The sequence below is a fragment of the Pongo pygmaeus genome, chromosome 20 (assembly GCF_028885625.2).
Source record: "Pongo pygmaeus isolate AG05252 chromosome 20, NHGRI_mPonPyg2-v2.0_pri, whole genome shotgun sequence".
NCBI lineage: Eukaryota > Metazoa > Chordata > Mammalia > Primates > Hominidae > Pongo > Pongo pygmaeus.
In genome coordinates, this window is record NC_072393.2 from 24,937,439 (window position 1) to 24,958,203 (window position 20,765).

Consider the following 20,765-nt stretch of genomic DNA (forward strand, 5'->3'; position numbering starts at 1 on the left):
TGCCAGCATGGCTGTAAATGGGTGTCTTTCTCCAGGCCTCTGGAAAGGCAGGACCTCCCCCAGACTGTGACTGGGAAGAGTTTGGGACATTTACAGAGTAAGTTTAAAATTCTCAGGGGAACCCAGTTAGGTGGAACAATTTATTTTCTTTAGCCAAAAACAGTAGTTCCGTAGTTTGCCACCTGGATGAGGACTTGCCTTCTGAAAAGGGTTACCTTCAATCTTGGGCTTTAGCAGAGTTTCACAACTCCTTTCCCGGATCTCAGAGTTCTTTTAAAGGCACTTATTTTTGATCTGGGGTATTGTAACATAACCCAGGCAAGTCTTAATATTTTGACCGAAAACAATTCTTCAACTTTCATGTACCATGTAGCTGTCATTACAGGTATGAACCATGATGCCTGGTTCTCTCATAAAGGCATTTTTGTCAGCAATGGCTGACAAATTTTCTTGCTGTCAGAGGATAAGCAAATAAGGCACCTTTAATTTTTTGTTATTAATGTCGCTCTCCATATAAATTTTTACTGTTTTCTACTTCAAATTTATCTGTAATTTTAGATTCAGATATTTAGGGCAATATACTAGAATATACATGTTGTGCCTGAATTAAATTAGATAATTAGTATGCAGGCAGGCAAAAAGGAATTATAGAGCCAGGCGCGGAGGCTCACGCCTGTAATCCCTGAACTTTGGGAGGCTGAGGTGTGTGGATCACAAGGTCAGGAGATTGAGACCATCCTGGCTAACACGATGAAACCCTGTCCCTACTAAAAATACAAAAAATTATCCGGGCGTGGCGGCACATGCCTGTAGTCTGAGCTACTAGGGAGGCTGAGGCAGGAGAATCGCTTGAACCTGGGAGGTGGGGGTTGCAGTGAGCCAATATCATGCCACTGCACTCTAGCCTGGGAGACATAGCGGAGACTCCGTCTCAAAAAGAAAGGAATTATAGAATTTTCAACCACTTTTATCAGCCTATATCTAAATAATAGCATAATTTATTCCCCAAATATTTGTTTTATATGTGAGGCTCTAACCATATTCTGCTAAATATATACATAATTTAGCAATGTAAGGCCATTCTTTGCTTCTAAACTTGGATTACAGTGGCTTTATTTTGTGTAAAATAACATGTATTTAAAACATAAAAATTGAGACTAGTTTCTTTTAAATGCTTATCTATTAAAAGTTTCTCATTAGCATCTCCTAATTATGATTTTGATGCATTTATTCTGAAATTTTATTGCTACATAATAGATGCCATTAATTTAAAACGCCTGCCTTCCCTGAATGCACACAGTCAAACATTGCAGTTATCTAGACAAATTGTTAATGTACATTAATCTTGCCAACTAGATTTTATGAGTAAACATTTCTTTCATTATTATCTTGCAGTTCTATATTAGTGTGTTTTTTAAGTGCAGGTTTCTTAATATCAGTTTATTGTGTCTATTGATTTCATGCATTATAATTTTAGACAATTGGCAATTCTGTTTGTATACTTTAAGTCAATGTCGGGTTTAATTAAAAGATAAATGAGCCTTATGTCTGTCATAGTCAGATTATCTATATGTGTGTGTTTATGTCTACAAATATGACCCAAATTTTGTTATAGTTTACTTGTATATATTCTTTCTTAGCTCATTTTCTTTTTCTTTTTTCTTTTTTTGAGACAGAGTTTTGCTCTTGTTGCCGAGGCTGGAGTACAGTGCATGTGATCTCAGCTCACTGCAACTTCCTCCACCTCTCGGGTTTAAGTGATTCTCTAGCCTCAGCCTCCTGAGTAGCTGGGATTGCAGGCATGTGCCACCATCCCAGGCTAATTTTGTATTTTTTTTTTTTTTTATTAGAGATGGGGTTTGCCATGTTGGTCAGGCTGGTCTCAAACTCCTGACCTCAGGTAATCTGCTTGCCTTGGCCTCCCGAAGTGCTGGGATTGCAGGCATGAGCCACCATGCCCGGCCTCTTAACTCATTTTCAGTGTTGATTTTATCTTGTCTAAGTGAGTAGCCTTGGAAATAGTCTTATTTTCACCATGTGTTTAGTGATAAATATGTATTTTCTTTGTGTAAGAAAAACACTTTTGTGATTTGAAGGTAATTTTTAAAAAGATGTATAATTCTGTATTTTTAAAAAATATTTGTTGTAAAAACACAACATATAATTTACCTTCTTAAATCTATTTTAATGTACATGTCAGGGCCAGGCATGGTGGTGGCTCACATCTTTAAAACCAGGATTTTGAGAGGCCAGGACAGGAGGATTGCTTGAGCCCAAAAGTTTGATACAAACCTGGGCAAAATATGGAGACACCCTCTCTACAAACATTTTTTTCTAAGAAATAGCCAGGCATGGTGGTGTACACCTGTGGTCCCAGCTACTTGAGAGATTGAGGGGCAGGATTACTTGAGCCTGAGATTGTGACGCTGCAGTGAGCCATAATTGTGCCATTGCATTCAAGCTTGGGTGACAGATTGAGACCCTGTTTCAAAAAAAAAAAAAAAACCCTGTATATTTCAGGCATGTTAACTATATTCACATTGTTATGCAAAAGACTTCTAGAAATTTTGCATCTTGTAAAACTAAAACTCAGTATCCCTTAAATAACATTTACCTGTTTTATGCTCTCTCCAGCCTTTGACAAACACCCTTCCACCTTCTGTTTTTATGAGTGTGACTATTTTATATATTTCATATAAGTAAAATCATAACATCCATCATTTCGTTACTGGTTTATTTCAGTGGACATAATATTCTCAAAGTGTATCTTTAAATGTGACAAGATTTTTTTTAAAGGCTGAATAATATTCCATTCTATCAAACATGTCTTCAAGGTCTTTTGTTGCATATTTTAGATATAGATTCATAAATGTAATTGCTGTATTTGATAATTTTATTTTTAGTTATTTGAAGTACATTTATAACATTATAAAATAATATGTGCATCCTTGTTTTCCACCAACAATTCACATGGGTTTTTTTCTTTTTTTCTTTTTTTTTTTTTTTTTTTTTGAGATGGAGTCTCCCTTTGTCACCCAGACTGGAGCTCAGTGGCACAATCTTGACTCACTGCAACCTCCGCCTCCCGGGTTTCAAGCGATTCTCCTGCCTCAGCCTCCTTAGTAGCTGGGATTACAGGCACGTGCCACCACATCTGGCTAATTTTTGTATTTTTAGTACAGATGGGGTTTCACCCTGTTGGTCAGGCTGGTCTTGAACTCCTGACCTCGAAATCTGCCCACATCAGCCTCCCAAAGTGCTGGGATTACAGGCGTGAGCCACCTCGCCTGGCCAAGGGTTTTACTGCATCATCAACAGATTAGGTGTTTTTAAAAAATTGATAGTGGCCATTTAAATGGATGTGAGGGATTTTTTTTTTTTCATTGTGATTTTTATGCATTTCTCTACAAATGAGAAATTTTGTGTGTCCTTTCAAATTTTTTTATTTGTGTTTTTTGATGAAAATGTATTTCAATTATTTGCCTATTTCTAAATAAATTCATTCAAATTTATTGTTTAGTTTTAAAAGTCGTTTATATTTTTTGAATATTGACTCCTATCACATGTGATTTGTAAATATTTTCACCCATTTTCTAGGAGGCCTTATCCCTCTATTAAATGTTTACTTGTGCAGAAATTTTGAAGTGTAGTATAGTTAAATTTTTTTTTTTTCTTTGTTGCTTATGCATTTAATGTTGTATCTAAGAAAATGGCGCTAAGATTATTGTCATGTGTTTCCCCTATATATTTTTAAATGATGAAGAAGTTATCTGGCCTGTTGCAGCTTCTCAGGTAGCTGGGTTACAAGTGTGTAGCATCATGTCCTGCCAGTTTTTTTGTATTTTTGGTTGAGACAAGGTTTTGCCGCATTGCTGAGGTTGGTCTCAAACTTCTGAGATCCAGTGATCAGCCCACTTTAACCTCCCAAAGTCCTGAGATTACATTTCTTTTTATTAAGTAGTTTAATTAATTTATATTTAAAATTATTTCTTAAAATAAAATTACTAGTCTTATTGCTATTGTATTATGTGTTTGAGTGGTATGTTTTTTCTTATTTACTGTTTTATTGCCTTAACTTTTATTTTAATTGTGTAGTGACATGCTTCAATTATTTTTTAAATTTTGTTTTGCATACTTTCTATAAATATTATCTTCATAATCCTCTTGTATATTAGTCTGTTTTCATGCTGCTGATAAAGACATACCTGAGACTGGGCAATTTACAGAAGAAAAAGGTTTATTGGTCACAGTTTCGTGTGACTGAGGAGTCATCACAATCATGGTGGAAAGTGAAAGGCATGTCTCACATGGTGGCACACAAAAGAAAGAGCTTGCGCAGGAAAACTGCCTTATAAAGCCTTCAGCTTTCATGAGACTTATTCTCTATCATGAGAACAGCACAGAAAAGATCTGCCCCCGTGATTCAATTACCTCCTACCGCGTCCCTCCCACAACATATGGGAATTAAAGATGAGACTTGGGTTGGGACATGGCCAAACCACATCATCTTAAAAATGGAGTTTATGTAAAACATCTAAAAATTAAAAATATATTTTAATCTCATGACAACTTCAATTGATATAAAAATTATACCTCTATTTTTCAGTTTATTAATATTAAAAATTATTTTGTGTATTAACATTTATGCAGATTTTTATTGTTTTAAATATTCTACAGAAGAGCTTTAAGGGTTTTATGCATCATCATTATGATAGTAAAGATTTCTACATTTGTATATTTACATTTAATAGAGAGCTTTATTTTTATATACGGTTTTGTGATGCTGTCTAGTATTATTTTATTTTTAAATAAAATTGACTCATTTTAGCATTTCTTTGTTGTTGTTGTTGTTGTTGTTGTTGTTGTTGAGAAGGAGTCTTGCTCTGTCGCCCAGGCTGGAGTGCAGTGGCGCAATCTCAGCTCACTGCAAGCTCCGTCTCCCGGGTTCATGACATTTTCCTGCCTCAGCCTCCCGAGTAGCTGGAACTATAGGCGGCTGCCACCATGCCCGGCTAATTTTTTTTTTTTTTTTTTGTATTTTTAGTAGAGACAGGGTTTCACCATGTTAACCAGGATGGTCTCGGTCTCCTGACCTCGTGATCCGCCCACCTCGGCCTCCCAAAGTGCTGGGATTACAGGCGTGAGCCACCGCGCCCAGACCATTTCTTTTTTTTATATGCAGAGTCTCGCTGTATTATTCAGGATGATCTGAATCTCCTGGTCTTTAGTGTTGTGACAGCTTTGGCCTCTTAAAACTGCAGGATTACAGGCATGAGCCACAGTGCCTGGCCATCATGTAGCATTTTTTTGTAGAACTGTGCTAGTGGTGATGAACTCCCTCAACTTTTATTTTGGAGATTTTTAGTTTTCATCCTATTTTAAAAGGGAAATAAATTTAAATCAAATATTCTTGGTTACAAATTTTTTTTTCTTTTACTACATCAAAATTTGGGAAGTTCTCACCTTTTATCTTCAAGTAACCACTGTATTATTATTTTTTTCCCATATTCTTCTTCTAAGATTCCGTTAATGAATATATTGATCTATTTGATGGTATCTAATAAGTTTTACATTCCATGTTTTAATTTTGTTTTGCAATTTTATATTTTTGTGTTATATATTCTAGCGTATGCCACCATACATCTGATATTTGTGTTTTGATTTTTTAGTACATATCATAATTGTGCATGACAATATTTAACTTTGTACAATTTAAGACCGTGTGGAGCAAAATCAAATATGAATCAGCCACGTCTTTTTCCAGTAGAATTATCTCTATGTTTGTTTGCCTGTATAAAAGTTATCCTTTTTTTTTTTTTTTTTTGAGACAGAGTTTTGCTCTTGTTGACCAGGCTGGAGTGCAGTGGCATGATCTTGGCTCACTGCAACCTCTGCCTTCCAGGTTCAAGTGATTTTCCTGCCTCAGCCTCCCAATTAGCTGGGATTACAGGCGCCCACCACCACACCCAGATAATTCTTGTATTTTTAGTAGAGAGAGAGTTTACCATGTTGGCTGGGCTGGTCTTGAACTCCTGACCTCATGATCCACCCTCTTCAGCCTCCCAAAGTGCTGGGATTACAGGCGTGAGCCACCACACCCGGTTACCCTTTTTTTTTTTGTTTTTTGTTTTTTGTATATTTGTTGTATAGGTTTGTTGTGAATGGTTTTCTAATCCTGTGTAGATGAGTAGTTATAAAATTCTTGTAATTTCAACATCCTATTTATGAATCTATATGATTTTTGTGTGGCAGAAACACTTTTGGATTTGAATATAATTTAAAACTATCATAACTCTGTACCTCCTTTGGGTATTACTGTTTATTTTTACTTGTCAAAAAAATAACAAATTTACCACAAAATATTTTTAAATATTCACTTTAGTCATACTAATTATCTTGACAATGTCATGCAACATATTGCTAGAATGTTTTTATCTTGCAAAGCTAAATCTTAATACATACTGACTACCACTTTTTTCTTTTTTTTTTTTCTTTTTTTGAGGTGGAGTCTTGCTCTGTCACCCAGGCTGAAGTGCAAAGTCGCCATCTCAGCTCACTGCAACCTCCACCTCCCAGGTTCAATTGATTCTCACCCCTCAGACTCCTGAGTAGCTCAGATTACAGGTGCCCGCCATCATGCCTGGCTAATTTTTGTATTTTTATTAGAGATGGGGTTTCACCATGTTGGCCAGGCTGGTTTTAAACTCCTGACCTTAGGTGATCCACCCGCTTGGGTCTCTCAAAGTGCTCAGATGACAGGTGTGAACCATCACGCCTGGCCCCATTTTTTTCTGTTTTATGGCACTTTGCAAACACCAGTCTGTTCTTTGTTTCTAAGAGTGCAACTCCTTCGTATATCTCATACGATCTGTCTTTTTATGGCTGGCTCATTTCATTTTGCATAATGCCATCAACATTTATCTTTATAGTTTGTACAATATTTCCTGCTTTTCGAAGACTGAGTGATATTTCAGAATTTTTATATTTTAAATTATATCTACTGAATGATTTGGTGAAAGAAATCTGCCTTGCTTTTACCTATTGGCTTACAGTAACAATGCTGCAATAATTATCACTATGTAAATGACTCCTTATATGACCATGTATGTGAAAGTTTATATATGTGCTGCATTCTATTTTATTAGTCTACTTTTTCACCTTTATACTCATACCAAATTGTTTTAATTCTGTAGCTTTGTAATGTGATTTAATCAAGAACTTTAATGCCTCCAGCATTGTTCTTTTTATTTTTTGAAGATTGTTGGGTACTTTATTGTCTCTTGAGATTCTGTATACTTTTGGGGTTGCTGTTCCTGTTTCTTCAAAAATGCAATGAGAAATTTGAAAAGCATTGCATTAAGTCTGTCTGTTGCATTGAGCAGGATGGACCTTTTCACAATATTAACTATTTCGACCTTTGTTTAAAAGCACACTCAAGGGTGTGTTGTTTAATTTCTATATATTTGTAAATTTTTCAGTTTTTGTGTCTTATTGTTTTATACTTGTACTCCATTTTACTCATAGAAAGTAGTTCATAGATGTTTACTTTTAAAAATTTTGGTAAGACTTCGTTTTTGGCTTAAGATATGGTTTATCAAGGAAAATGTTGTATGAGCTATTGAGAAAGGTGTGTATTCTGATGTTGTTGAGGAGTGTTCTCTGTAACTCTGTTTGGAATAATTGTTTTATACTGCCTTTAAGTAGTCTGTTCCCTTATTAACATTCTTTCTTGTTTTATTTTTATTACAGAAAATGTGGTATTAAAATATCTTGCTGTAATTGTATTGCTTTGTATGTGTTTCTTCCATTCTGTCAATATTTGCTTTATATATTTGGAACCCTAATGTGAGACACACACACACACACACACACACACCCCTGCGTGTGTGCACAGATACATACACACATACACACACACAAATATACACAAATTTTTCATAGGTTCCCAGTGAATGAATCTATTATTTTTTGATGTCCTTTGTTTCTTTGGAGTTTAAATTTCAAGTACATTTTATAAAATATTATAATTTTTGACTTAAGATGTAGCTTGTGTAAGATTATTTTGACTGTTTCTGCTCTCATTTGATTAATATTTGCATGGAATGTCTACTTTCTTCCTGCCTCTTCCAGTCTTTTTTTATCATTAGATTTCAACTGACTCTTGTAGAAAGGCAAGATGAATCTCAGTTTTTAAAATATTTTAATAAAACTATTTATTGAAAGTATGTCAATTTAAAAGTTAATTTTATATATATTTGAATAATTTTCTGAAATAGACTTACTGTTATTTTATTAAGTATTTTATTTGATTCTTGCATCTTTGTCTTTTATTCTCTTTCCATCTTCCTTTATGTCTTTTTGACATTTCTATTGATAGGCTTTGACTTATTTTGTTTTGTGTATTTATACAAATATTTTTGTGGTATGTTGGGGATTACATATAACTTCTAAAAGATACAACAACATATTTTAATCTGATAAATAAAGAAACTTAAGTTGCATACAAAAATTTGTTCTCATTATGCCTTCCATCAAATTTGTCATTGATGTTGTTAATTATATCTTTTTATATTGTATATTCATTAATGAATATTTATAATGTTTTCTATGCTTTTATCCTTCAAATTTCAGAGAATAATTAAAAATGTTTCTGCACCACTAGGGTAATGCTAAGAAATTTGACTTTTGTGTATTTGCATATTTTTCCCAGAAAATCATGTATTTTTATATGATTCTGTGTTTTTACTGGAATCATGTTATTTTCAGTAGAAGGAACTGTTTTCAGCACCTTTTATATGTAGGGCATATGCATTTCCAATATGCTATTTTAGAATTTGGTTACTTTGGAAGGTTTTTACTTTTTTTATTTGGCAGGACAGATTCTCTGATGGTATTATTCTCAATTAATTAAAGCTTTTTTTTTCACAATTTTTTTCATGACTACATCACACAGTTCCCTTATGGCCTGCAAAATTTTTGTTAACAGTTCACTGATTATCTCATAAGAGTATGTTTGTAAATGGCACATCACTTTTTTTCTTTTCCTTTTTTTGTTTTTGGAGACAAGAGTCTCACTGTATCCCCCAGCCAGGCTTGAGTGTAGTGGTGTGAACTGAGCTCACTGCAACCTCCACTTCCCGGGTTCAAGTGGTTCTTCAGCTTCAGCCTCCTGAGTAGCTGGGATTAGAGGCATGCACCACCACGCTTGGCTAATTTTTATAGTTTTAGTAGAGACGGGGTTTCACCATGTTGGTCAGGTTGGTCTCGAACTCCTGACCTCAGGTGATCAGCCCACCTTGGCCTCCCAAAGTGCCTGGATTACAGGTGTGAGCCACCGTGCCTCACCTGGCACATCAGTTTTATCTTGCAGCTTCAAAGGTAATCTTTTGTCTGTGACTTTTGAAATTGTGCTTATGTATGTGTTTGTTATAAATATCTTTTTGTTATTCTAGTTTGTTGAGCTTTTTTATTTTTACGTCTTTTTTTTTTTTTTTTTTTTTTTACTTTTAGGATCTGTCAGTTTTTTTGTGTATATTTTATCTCCACAATTTCTGTTTTTTGATATCTTAAATATTTTTTATTCTTGTCCTCATTTTTCTGATTTCCATAGTTGTTTCTGTTCCTATATTAATCAGTATTATTCAGTTTATTACCAATTATTAAAATTAATGTATACATCTTTTTTATGGTTTCTTTCAGAAAATTTTGTGATATTTTTGGTGGGATTGTATTGCCCTGTTTTGTATATATTATAATCCTTGATTGAGATTTGGACATTAAAAAAAGCTACTTGTCAAAATCTTTATAATGCAGCTTTGTCCTGGCATATTCTGAAAACAGTTGTCTTGGCTGGTGATTATGAGAGTTTCTTAAACATGTTCTTAGGATAGGTGTTGTCTGAAATTTTGTTTATTCTTTAGTTAAGAGAGTTTACTTATGTTAATTTGTAGCATCAGTCATCACTTGCTACACCTGTTCTATTTCTGTCACACTGCAGTCTCTCTACTGCTGTAACATTTTTCTTTGGTCTCAGCAGACTTAAACTCTCATTCCAAAATATACCACCATTTCTTTCAGTACTTTATGTCATGAGAGACAGAAATCAGTGTCAGGAAAAAACCCTAAAAGACAGAAATTGCAATGATTGTGCCAGTATTTTACCTTTCTTTTAAAACAGAAACCAAGAGTTGGCAATTTACTTGTAAAGACACTATGGTATAGTGGGAACCAGGCAAAGATGTATTGGGTAAATTTAACAGACTTTTCTTTTTCTTCTGTGTGTTTTTTTGCATTGTGCTCACCTGGGACACTGCACACACTTAAATCATTTATGAATTTTCCACAGATGTATTTTGGTCTGTATGTTTTTGTTACATTTATGTCTATGAAAGAATTAGGGCCTGTGGTATTTTGCAATGCCACCTTGTCTATGCAGTTTGTATAATTTTATAGGTAAGATTTTTAAACTATATTCATGTGAGTCTAGTAAGTGGAATAATTTATTATTTTTAATTTTTTTTCAGGTATATATCCTCATTTTGCTCAAGACCTTTGGCCAGAGCAGGGCATGGAAGATTCTTTTCAAAAAGCAATACTGAGAAGATATGAAAAATATGGACATGAGAATTTACAGTTAAGAAAAGGCTGTAAAAGTGTGGATGAGTGTAAGGTGAACAAAGAATGTTATAATGGACTTAACCAGTGTTTCACAACTGCCCAGAGCAAAGTATTTCAATGTGATAAATATTTGAAAGTCTTCTATAAATTTTTAAATTCAAACAGACATAAGATAAGACATACTGAAAAGAAATCTTTGAAATGTAAAAAATGTGTCAAATCATTTTGCATGCTTTCACATAAAACCCAACACAAAAGCATTTATCATAGAGAGAAGTCCTACAAATGTAAAGAATGCGGAAAAACCTTTAATTGGTCCTCAACCCTTACTAATCATAGGAAAATTTATACTGAAGAGAAACCTTACAAATGTGAAGAATATAGCAAATCTCCTAAGCAACTCTCAACCCTTACTACACATGAAATAATTCATGCTGGAGAGAAACTCTACAAATGTGAAGAATGTGGTGAAGCTTTTAATCGATCCTCAAATCTTACTACACATAAGATAATTCATACTGGAGAGAAACCTTACAAGTGTGAAGAATGTGGCAAAGCATTTATCTGGTCATCAACCCTTACTGAGCATAAGAAAATTCATACTAGAAAGAAACCCTACAAGTGTGAAGAATGTGGCAAAGCATTTATATGGTCCTCAACCCTAACTAGACATAAGAGGATGCACACTGGAGAGAAACCCTACAAATGTGAAGAATGTGGCAAAGCTTTTAGCCAGTCCTCAACCCTTACTACACATAAGATAATTCATACTGGAGAGAAACGCTACAAATGTTTAGAATGTGGCAAAGCTTTTAAGCAACTCTCAACTCTTACTACACATAAAATCATTCATGTTGGAGAGAAACTCTACAAATGTGAAGAATGTGGCAAAGGTTTTAATCGATCTTCAAATCTTACTACACATAAGATAATTCATACTGGAGAGAAACCTTACAAGTGTGAAGAATGTGGCAAAGCATTTATCTGGTCCTCAACCCTTACTAAACATAAGAGAATTCATACTAGAGAGAAACGCTACAAATGTGAAGAATGTGGCAAGGCATTTATATGGTCCTCAACCCTAACTAGACATAAGAGGATGCACACTGGAGAGAAACCCTACAAATGTGAAGAATGTGGCAAAGCTTTTAGCCAGTCGTCAACGCTTACTACACATAAGATAATTCATACTGGAGAGAAACCCTACAAATGTGAAGAATGTGGCAAAGCCTTTAACTGGTCCTCAACTCTTACTAAACATAAGATAATTCATACCGAAGAGAAACCCTACAAATGTGAAAAATGTGGCAAAGCCTTTAAGCAGTCTTCAATCCTTACTAACCATAAGAGAATTCATACTGGAGAGAAACCCTATAAATGTGAAGAATGTGGCAAATCTTTTAACCGGTCTTCAACTTTTACTAAACATAAGGTAATTCATACTGGAGTAAAACCCTACAAATGTGAAGAATGTGGCAAAGCATTCTTCTGGTCCTCAAGCCTAACTAAACATAAGAGAATTCATACTGGAGAGCAACCCTACAAATGGGAAAAATTTGGCAAAGCCTTTAACGGGTCCTCACACCTCACCACAGATAAGATAACTCATTGGAGAGAAATCTTACAAGTATGAATAATGTGCCAAAGCCTAAAAAAACCCTCAATTCTTAATAGATATAAGATTATTCATACTGGAGAGAAACTACAAACCTGAGAGAGGCGCTATTGCTTTTGACAGTACCTCAAACTTTAAAGAAAATCATTCTGCTGAAAAATCCTAGAAATGTGAAGAATGTGAAAAAGCCTTTAAATGATTGTCACACTTGATTGTAGGTAAGATAATTCATACTGGAGAAAACTACCAGTGTGAACAATGTGGCCAAGCTTCGACAATGCTCACACCCTATTGTACAGGAAAGCATTTATACTTGAGAAGAAATGTACAAATATAGGCAAAGTAAAAAAGCCTGCTCACATCTTACTCAAAATTGTAGAGTTCATGGTAAATAAAAGCATCAAAATTCTAATTACTCTCAGAAGATCTGTCAGAAGATATGTCTTTAAAGTATAGAAGAGCATTTATTTTGAAAAAGCATTACACATATGAAGAGGATTTTAATATCTTTACTTGTACCACAGATCTTATTGTACACATTTTATACTAGAGAAAAACCCTCAGGCAGTTATTAAAATTTTGTTGAACATCAGGGAGTTTATATTGAAGAAAACCCTGCAAGTGTAATGAATTTGGAAAAACATTTTTTCAAAAACTACAAATTATAAAACACCAAAGTGTTCATACTAAAATATATTTTTGCAGATACATTAAATATGAAAGATATTCAATCCAAAATTAAGTCTATGTAAATATCAGAATAATTCACAGTAGAAATATCTAGGACACTCAAGCTTTAGACATTACACTAAATCAGAGTGCTGAGTATAGAAAATAATACAAACTAAAATTTGTCTAAACATTTGTATATAACTTTAAAAAGTAGAATATTTTTTGGAGGGTTATAATTACATTCAAAGTACTTTTTTTTGGAAAATACAGATTTTTTTAAAAGTGAATAATGTGTTCAACTCTGAAATTCATGCTGTTTCATCATTCCTGGTGTATTCACATGTGAAAGCATGTGACTAATTGTTACTGCATAAAAGATATGAGATTCTTTTTTATTAGGCATTATTTATGACCTTTTCTATGAAAAGATAAGGACATTAAAATGTGAGATGCATGAGGAAAATTTAGGTAGAGAGACTCTTTGTGGTTAACTTATAATATTGAGTGATGCATGAGGTAGGTGTTCAGAATAATATTCCTCTGCATTATTATGAATGAAAAACTTTCTTAATTTTAGTTAAAATTAAGTTAGTCATATGTTATTTTATTAATTGTACTTCTATGGAATAATATGCAGTCTATTTTTAAGTTATAAATTATGTGTGAACTTAGCTTTTCAATTCAACATTTTTAACATGTTAAATACTATTGTGAATTCAATGAAGTGTTCTTATGCCACTAACTTTAACCTATTCCCTTACTCAAGGGTGTAGGTAAAAGATGGTAACAATACACTATTTGGTAAGATAATGGACTGACATCTTTAGCAATATTTTTTGCCAGTGGCTTTAAATTGCCATTAAGTTAAAAATATTGTTCCTATAGGTTAAATTTTTATTCTTATTTTCGCATTTAAATTTATTTTTCTTAATTTTTGTGGATACATAATATGTGTATATATGTATGCCATATATGGTATATTTTGATGCAGGCATACTCTATACAATAATCACATTAGAGGAAATGAGATATCCATTACCTCTAGCATTTATTCTTTTTATTACAAGGAATTCAATTCTACACTTTTAGTTATTTTTAAATTTACAATGTTATTGATTACAGGGTCATTTTTATGGTCATAATAAAAAATGTTATACAAACGTGTAAAATCCATACATTTCTGACTTCTGAATAAATATTTTTAAAAATTTTAATATATTTTTCTTTGAATATGTGACCTTTTCCTGCAAGCACATATGGACTCTTAGAATTGATTTACATAAAATTAAATATATACATCTATTAAAGATAAACCTTAGGTGTAAATAAATTAAGGAGTAAGTATGTTTGTGTGAGTATAAGTTTGAAACTACTTTTAGCAGCAAAAAGAAATATTTGAACAAAATAAATTATTTTAATAAGGTGTCTAATTTACTAGAAAACAAAAATTTTCGAAAATGCTGAAACCAAATCTATGCTGTTTGGTTTGTATTGAATTTATTACTGTACAGTCTTTGGGCTTATCATTCAGAATCTCCCCATGCAACTTCTGTGTTTTAACTTGACTGGTACTCATGCTAGACCCATAACTTTCTTTTTTATGTTTGTTAATTATTTGTTTATTTATTTATTTATTTATTTTTGAGACGGAGTCCTGCTCTGTCACCCAGGCTGAAGTTCAATAGTGTGATCTTGGCTCATTGTAACCTCTGCCTTTGAGGTTCAAGCAGTTCTCCTGCCTCAACCTCCCAAGTAGCTGGGATTACAGGTGCTCGCCACCACACTCAGCTAATTTTTGTATTTTTAGTAGAGATGAGGTTTCACCATGTTGGTCAGGCTGGTCTTCAACTGACCTTAGGTGATCCACCCACCTTGGCCTCTGAAAGTGCTGGGATTACAGGCGTGAGCCACCGCGCCCAGCCTGTGTAATAGTTTTTGAAGTATTCATTATGTGAGCTGGTCTGTAATTACAAGAATATATATTTTTTTAATTTTGTTGTTCCATAAGCTATTGGGGTACATGTGGTATTTGGTTAGATGAGTAAATTCTTTTTTTTTTTTTGGCTGTATCAGCGGGTTCTGCACTCGTTTATTCAATCAAGGATCAAAAATATTTGAAAAATAAATAACAATACAGCAATAAAAAACAATATAAATTTTAAAAATACAGTATAGCAAGTATTTACATAACATTTACATTGTATTATAGGTATTATAAGTAATCTAGAGGTGATTTAAAGTATACAAGAGGATGTGCATAGGTTATGTACAAATACTACACCATTTTATATAAGAAACTTGAGCAACCGCAGATTTTGGTATCCATGGGAGAGGGGGTTGTCCTGGAACCAATTCCCCATGAATACCAAGGGATTACTGTATAGCATGTATATGTTTCCTATGGCTGCTGTCACAAATTACCACAAATGTAGTGGCTTAAAACAATCAACCTTTACTATCTTTTTTTTAAAATTATTATTATTATACTTTAGATTTTAGGGTACATGTGTGCAATGTGCAGGTTAGTTACATATGTATACATGTGCCATGCTGGTCCGCTGCACCCACTAACTCGTCATCTAGCATTAGGTATATCTCCTAATGCTATCCCTCCCCCCTCTCCCCACCCCACAACAGTCCCCAGAGTGTGATGTTCCCCTTTCTGTGTCCATGTGTTCTTATTGTTCAATTCCCATCTATGAGTGAGAATATGTGGTGTTTGGTTTTTTGTTCTTGTGATAGTTTACTGAGAATGATGATTTCCAATTTCATCCATGTCCCTACAAAGGACATTAACTCATCATTTTTTATGGCTGCATAGTATTCCATGGTGTATATGTGCCACATTTTCTTAATCCAGTCTATCAGTGTTGGATATTTGGGTTGGTTCCAAGTCTTTGCTATTGTGAATAATGTCGCAATAAACATACGTGTGCATGTGTCTTTATAGCAGCATGATTTATAGTCCTTTGGGTATATACCCAGTAATGGGATGGCTGGGTCAAATGGAATTTCTAGTTCTAGATCCCTGAGAAATTGCCACACTGACTTCCACAAGGGTTGAACTAGTTTACAGTCCCACCAACAGTGTAAAAGTGTTCCTTTTTCTCCACATCCTCTCCAGCACCTGTTGTTTCCTGACTTTTTAATGATTGCCATTCTAACTGGTGTGAGATGGTATCTCATTGTGGTTTTGATTTGCATTTCTCTGATGGCCAGTGATGGTGAGCATTTTTTCGTGTGTTTTTTGGCTGCATAAATGTCTTCTTTTGAGAAGTGTCTGTTCATGTCCTTTGCCCGCTTTTTGATGGGGTTGTTTGTTATTTCTTGTAAATTTGTTGGAGTTCATTGTAGATTCTGGATATTAGCCCTTTGTCAGATTACTAGGTTGCGAAAATTTTCTCCCATTTTGTAGGTTGCCTGTTCACTCTGATGGTAGTTTCTTTTGCTGTGCAGAAGCTCTTTAGTTTAATTAGATCCCATTTGTCAATTTTGGCTTTTGTTGCAATTGCTTTTGGTGTTTTAGACATGAAATCCTTGCCCATGCCTATGTCCTGAATGGTAATGCCTAGGTTTTCTTCTAGGGTTTTTATGGTTTCAGGTCTAACGTTTAAGTCTTTAATCCATCTTGAATTAATTTTTGTATAAGGTGTAAGGAAGGGATCCAGTTTCAGCTTTCTACATATGGCTAGCCTGTTTTCCCAGCACCATTTATTAAATAGGGAATCTTTTCCCCATTGCTTGTTTTTGTCAGGTTTGTCAAAGATCAGATAGTTGTAGATATGCGGCGTTACTTCTGACGGCTCTGTTCTGTTCCATTGATCTATATCTCTGTTTTAGTAGCAGTACCATGCTGTTTTGGTTACTGTAGCCTTGTAGTATAGTTTGAAGTCAGGTAGTGTGATGCCTCCAGCTTTGTTCTTTTGGCTTAGGATTGACTTGGCGATGCGGACTCTTTTTTGGTTCCATATGAACTTTAAAGTAGTTTTTTCCAATTCTGTGAAGAAAGTCATCGGTAGCTTGATGGGGATGGCATTGAATCTATAAATTACATTGGGCAGTATGGTCATTTTCACAATATTGATTCTTCCTACCCATGAGCATGGAATGTTCTTCCATTTGTTTGTATCCTCTTTTATTTCCTTGAGCAGTGGTTTGTAGTTCTCCTTGAAGAGGTCTTTCACATCCCTTGTAAGTTGGATTCCTAGGTATTTTATTCTCTTTGAAGCAATTGTGAATGGGAGTTCACTCATGGTGTGGCTCTCTGTTTGTCTGTTATTGGTGTATAAGAATGCTTGTGATTTTTGTACATTGATTTTTTATACTGAGACTTTGCTGAAGTTGCTTATCAGCTTAAGGGGATTTTCGGCGGAGACGATGGGGTTTTCTAGATATACAATCTTGTCATCTGCAAACAGGGACAATTTGACTTCCTCTTTTCCTAATTGAATACCCTTGATTTCCTTCTCCTGCCTAATTGCCCTGGCCAGAACTTCCAACACTATGTTGAATAGGAGTGGTGAGAGAGGGCATCCCTGTCTTGTGCCAGTTTTCAAAGGGAATGCTTCCAGTTTTTGCCCATTCAGTATGATATTGGCTGTGGGCTTGTCATAGATAGCTCTTATTATTTTGAGATACGTCCCATCAATACCTAATTTATTGAGAGTTTTTAGCATGAAGGGTTGTTGAATTTTGTCAAAGGCCTTTTCTGCATCTATTGAGATAATCATGTAGTTTTTGTCTTTCGTTCTGTTTATATGCTGGATTACATTTATTGATTTGTGTATATTGAACCAGCCTTGCATCCCAGGGATGAAGCCCACTTGATCATGGTGGATAAGGTTTTTGATGTGCTGCTGAATTTTGTTTGCCAGTATTTTATTGAGGATTTTTGCATCAATGTTCATCAAGGATATTGGTCTAAAATTCTCTTTTTTTGTTGTGTCTCTGCCAGGCTTTGGTATCAGGATGATGCTGGCCTCATAAAATGAGTAAGGGAGGATTCCCTCTTTTTCTATTGATTGGAATAGTTTCAGAGGGAATGGTACCAGTTGCTCCTTGTACCTCTGGTAGAATTCGGCTGTGAATCCATCTGGTCCTGGACTTTTTTTGGTGGGTAAGCCATTGATTATTGCCACAATTTCAGCTCCTGTTATTGGTCTATTCAGATATTCAACTTCTTCCTGGTTTAGTCTTGGGAAAATGTATGTGTCGAAGAATTTATCCATTTCTTCTAGATTTCCTAGTTTATTTGCGTAGAGGTGTTTGTAGTATTCTCTGATGGTAGTTTGTATTTCTGTGGGATCAGTGGTGATATCCCCTTTATCATTTTTTATTGCTTCTATTTGATTCTTCTCTCTTTTTTTCTTTATTAATCTTGCTACCGGTCTATCAATTTTGTTGATCCTTTCAAAAAACCAGCTCCTGGATTCATTAATTTTTTGAAGGGATTTTTGTGTCTCTATTTCCTTCAGTTCTGCTCTGATTTTAGTTATTTCTTGCCTTCTGCTAGCTTTTGAATGTGTTTGCTCTTGCTTTTCTAGTTCTTTTAATTGTGATGTTAGGGTGTCAATTTTGGATCTTTCCTGCTTTCTCTTGTGGGCATTTAGTGCTATAAATTTCCCTCTACACACTGTTAAAATCTCCCATTATTAATGTGTGGGAGTCTAAGTCTCTTTGTAGGTCACTCAGGACTTGCTTTATGAATCTGGGTGCTCCTGTATTGGGTGCATATATATTTAGGATAGTTAGCTCTTCTTGTTGAATTGATCCCTTTACCATTATGTAATGGCCTTCTTTGTCTCTTTTGATCTTTGTTGGTTTAAAGTCTGTTTTATCAGAGACTAGGATTGCAACCCCTGCCTTTTTTTGTTTTCCATTTGCTTGGTAGATCTTCCTCCATCCTTTTATTTTGAACCTATGTGTGTCTCTGCACGTGAGATGGGTTTCCTGAATACAGCGCACTGATGGGTCTTGACTCTTTATCCAATTTGCCAGTCTGTGTCTTTTAATTGGAGCATTTAGTCCATTTACATTTAAAGTTAATATTGTTATGTGTTAATTTGATCCTGTCATTATGATGTTAGCTGGCTATTTTGGTCGTTAGTTGATGCAGTGTCTTCCTAGTCTCGATGTTCTTTACATTTTGGCATGATTTTGCAGCGCCTGGTACCGGTTGTTCCTTTCCATGTTTAGCACTTCCTTCAGGAGCTCTTTTAGGGCAGGCCTGGTGGTGACAAAATCTCTCAGCATTTGCTTGTCTGTAAAGTATTTTATTTCTCCTTCATTTATGAAGCTTAGTTTGGCTGGATATGAAATTCTGGGTTGAAAATTCTTTTCTTTAAGAATGTTGAATATTGGCCTCCACTCTCTTCTGGCTTGTAGAGTTTCTGCCGAGAGATCCGCAGTTAATCTGATGGGCTTCCCTTTGAGGGTAACCCGACCTTTCTCTCTGGCTGCCCTTAACATTTTTTCCTTCATTTCAACTTTGGTGAATCTGACAATTATGTGTCTTGGAGTTGCTCTTCTCGAGGAGTATCTTTGTGGCGTTCTCTGTATTTCCTGAATCTGAATGTTGGCCTGCCTTGCTAGATTGAGGAAGTTCTCCTGGATAATATCCTGCAGAGTGTTTTCCAACTTGGTTCCATTTTCCCTGTCACTTTCAGGTACACCAATCAGACGTAGATTTGGTCTTTTCACATAGTCCCACATTTCTTGGAGGCTTTGCTCGTTTCTTTTTATTCTTTTTTCTCTAAACTTCCCTTCTCGCTTCATTTCATTCATTTCATCTTCCATTGCTGATACCCTTTCTTCCATTTGATCGCATCGGCTCCTGAGGCTTCTGCATTCTTCACGTAGTTCTTGAGCCTTGGTTTTCAGCTCCATCAGCTCCTTTAAGCACTTCTCTGTATTGGTTATTCTAGTTATACATTCTTCTAAATGCTTTTCAAAGTTTTCAACTTCTTTGCCTTTGGTTTGAATATCCTCCCGTAGCTTGGAGTAATTTGATCATCTGAAGCCTTCTTCTCTCAGCTCATCAAAGTCATTCTCCATCCAGCTTTGTTCCATTGCTGGTGAGGAACTGCGTCCCTTTGGAGGAGGGCAGGTGCTCTGCTTTTTAGAGTTTCCAGTTTTTCTGCTCTGTTTTTTCCCCATCTTTGTGGTTTTATCTACTTTTGGTCTTTGATGATGGTGATGTACACATGGGTTTTTGTTTGGATGTCCTTTCTGTTTGTTAGTTTTCCTTCCAACAGACAGGACCCTTAGCTGCAGGTCTGTTGGATTACCCGGCTGGCCGTGTGAGGTGTCAGTCTGCCCCTGCTGGGGGGTGCCTCTCAGTTAGGCTGCTCGGGGGTCAGGGGTCAGGGACCCACTTGAGGAGGCAGTCTGCCCGTTCTCAGATCTCCAGCTGCGTGCTGGGAGAACCACTGCTCTCTTCAAAGCTGTCAGACAGGGACATTTAAGTCTGCAGAGGTTTGTCTGTGCCCTGCCCCCAGAGGTGGAGCCTACAGAGGCAGGCAGGCCTCCTTGAGCTGTGGTGGGCTCCACCCAGTTCGAGCTTCCCTGCTGCTTTGTTTATCTAAGCGAGCCTGCGCAATGGCGGGCGCCCCTCCCCCAGCCTCACTGCCGCCTTGCAGTTTGATCTCAGACTGCTGTGCTAGCAATCAGCGGGACTCCGTGGGCGTAGGACCCTCTGAGCCAGTTGTGGGATATTTATCTCCTGGTGCACCTTTTTTAAGCTCGTCAGAAAAGCGCAGTATTTGGGTGGGAGTGACCCAATTTTCCAGGTGCTGTCTGTCACCCCTTTCTTTGACTAGGAAAGGGAACTCCCTGACCCCTTGCGCTTCCGCTTCCTGAGTGA

The 20,765-nt window shown here is 35.6% G+C and overlaps 1 protein-coding gene across 47 annotated transcripts in view; it reads left to right on the plus strand.

Moving 5' to 3' along the window:
• Positions 1-14,118, plus strand: part of ZNF254 (zinc finger protein 254) — an 85,713-nt gene extending 71,595 nt beyond the window's left edge. For all 47 annotated transcript variants that reach the window (XM_063658899.1, XM_063658880.1, XM_063658901.1 and 44 more), the window contains one exon: positions 10,524-14,118. In XM_063658899.1, the coding sequence (XP_063514969.1) occupies positions 10,524-12,250 (1,727 nt within the window). In that variant the 3' untranslated portion in view covers positions 12,251-14,118. The remainder of the gene's footprint in view (positions 1-10,523) is intronic.
• Positions 14,119-20,765: the final 6,647 nt, after the last annotated feature.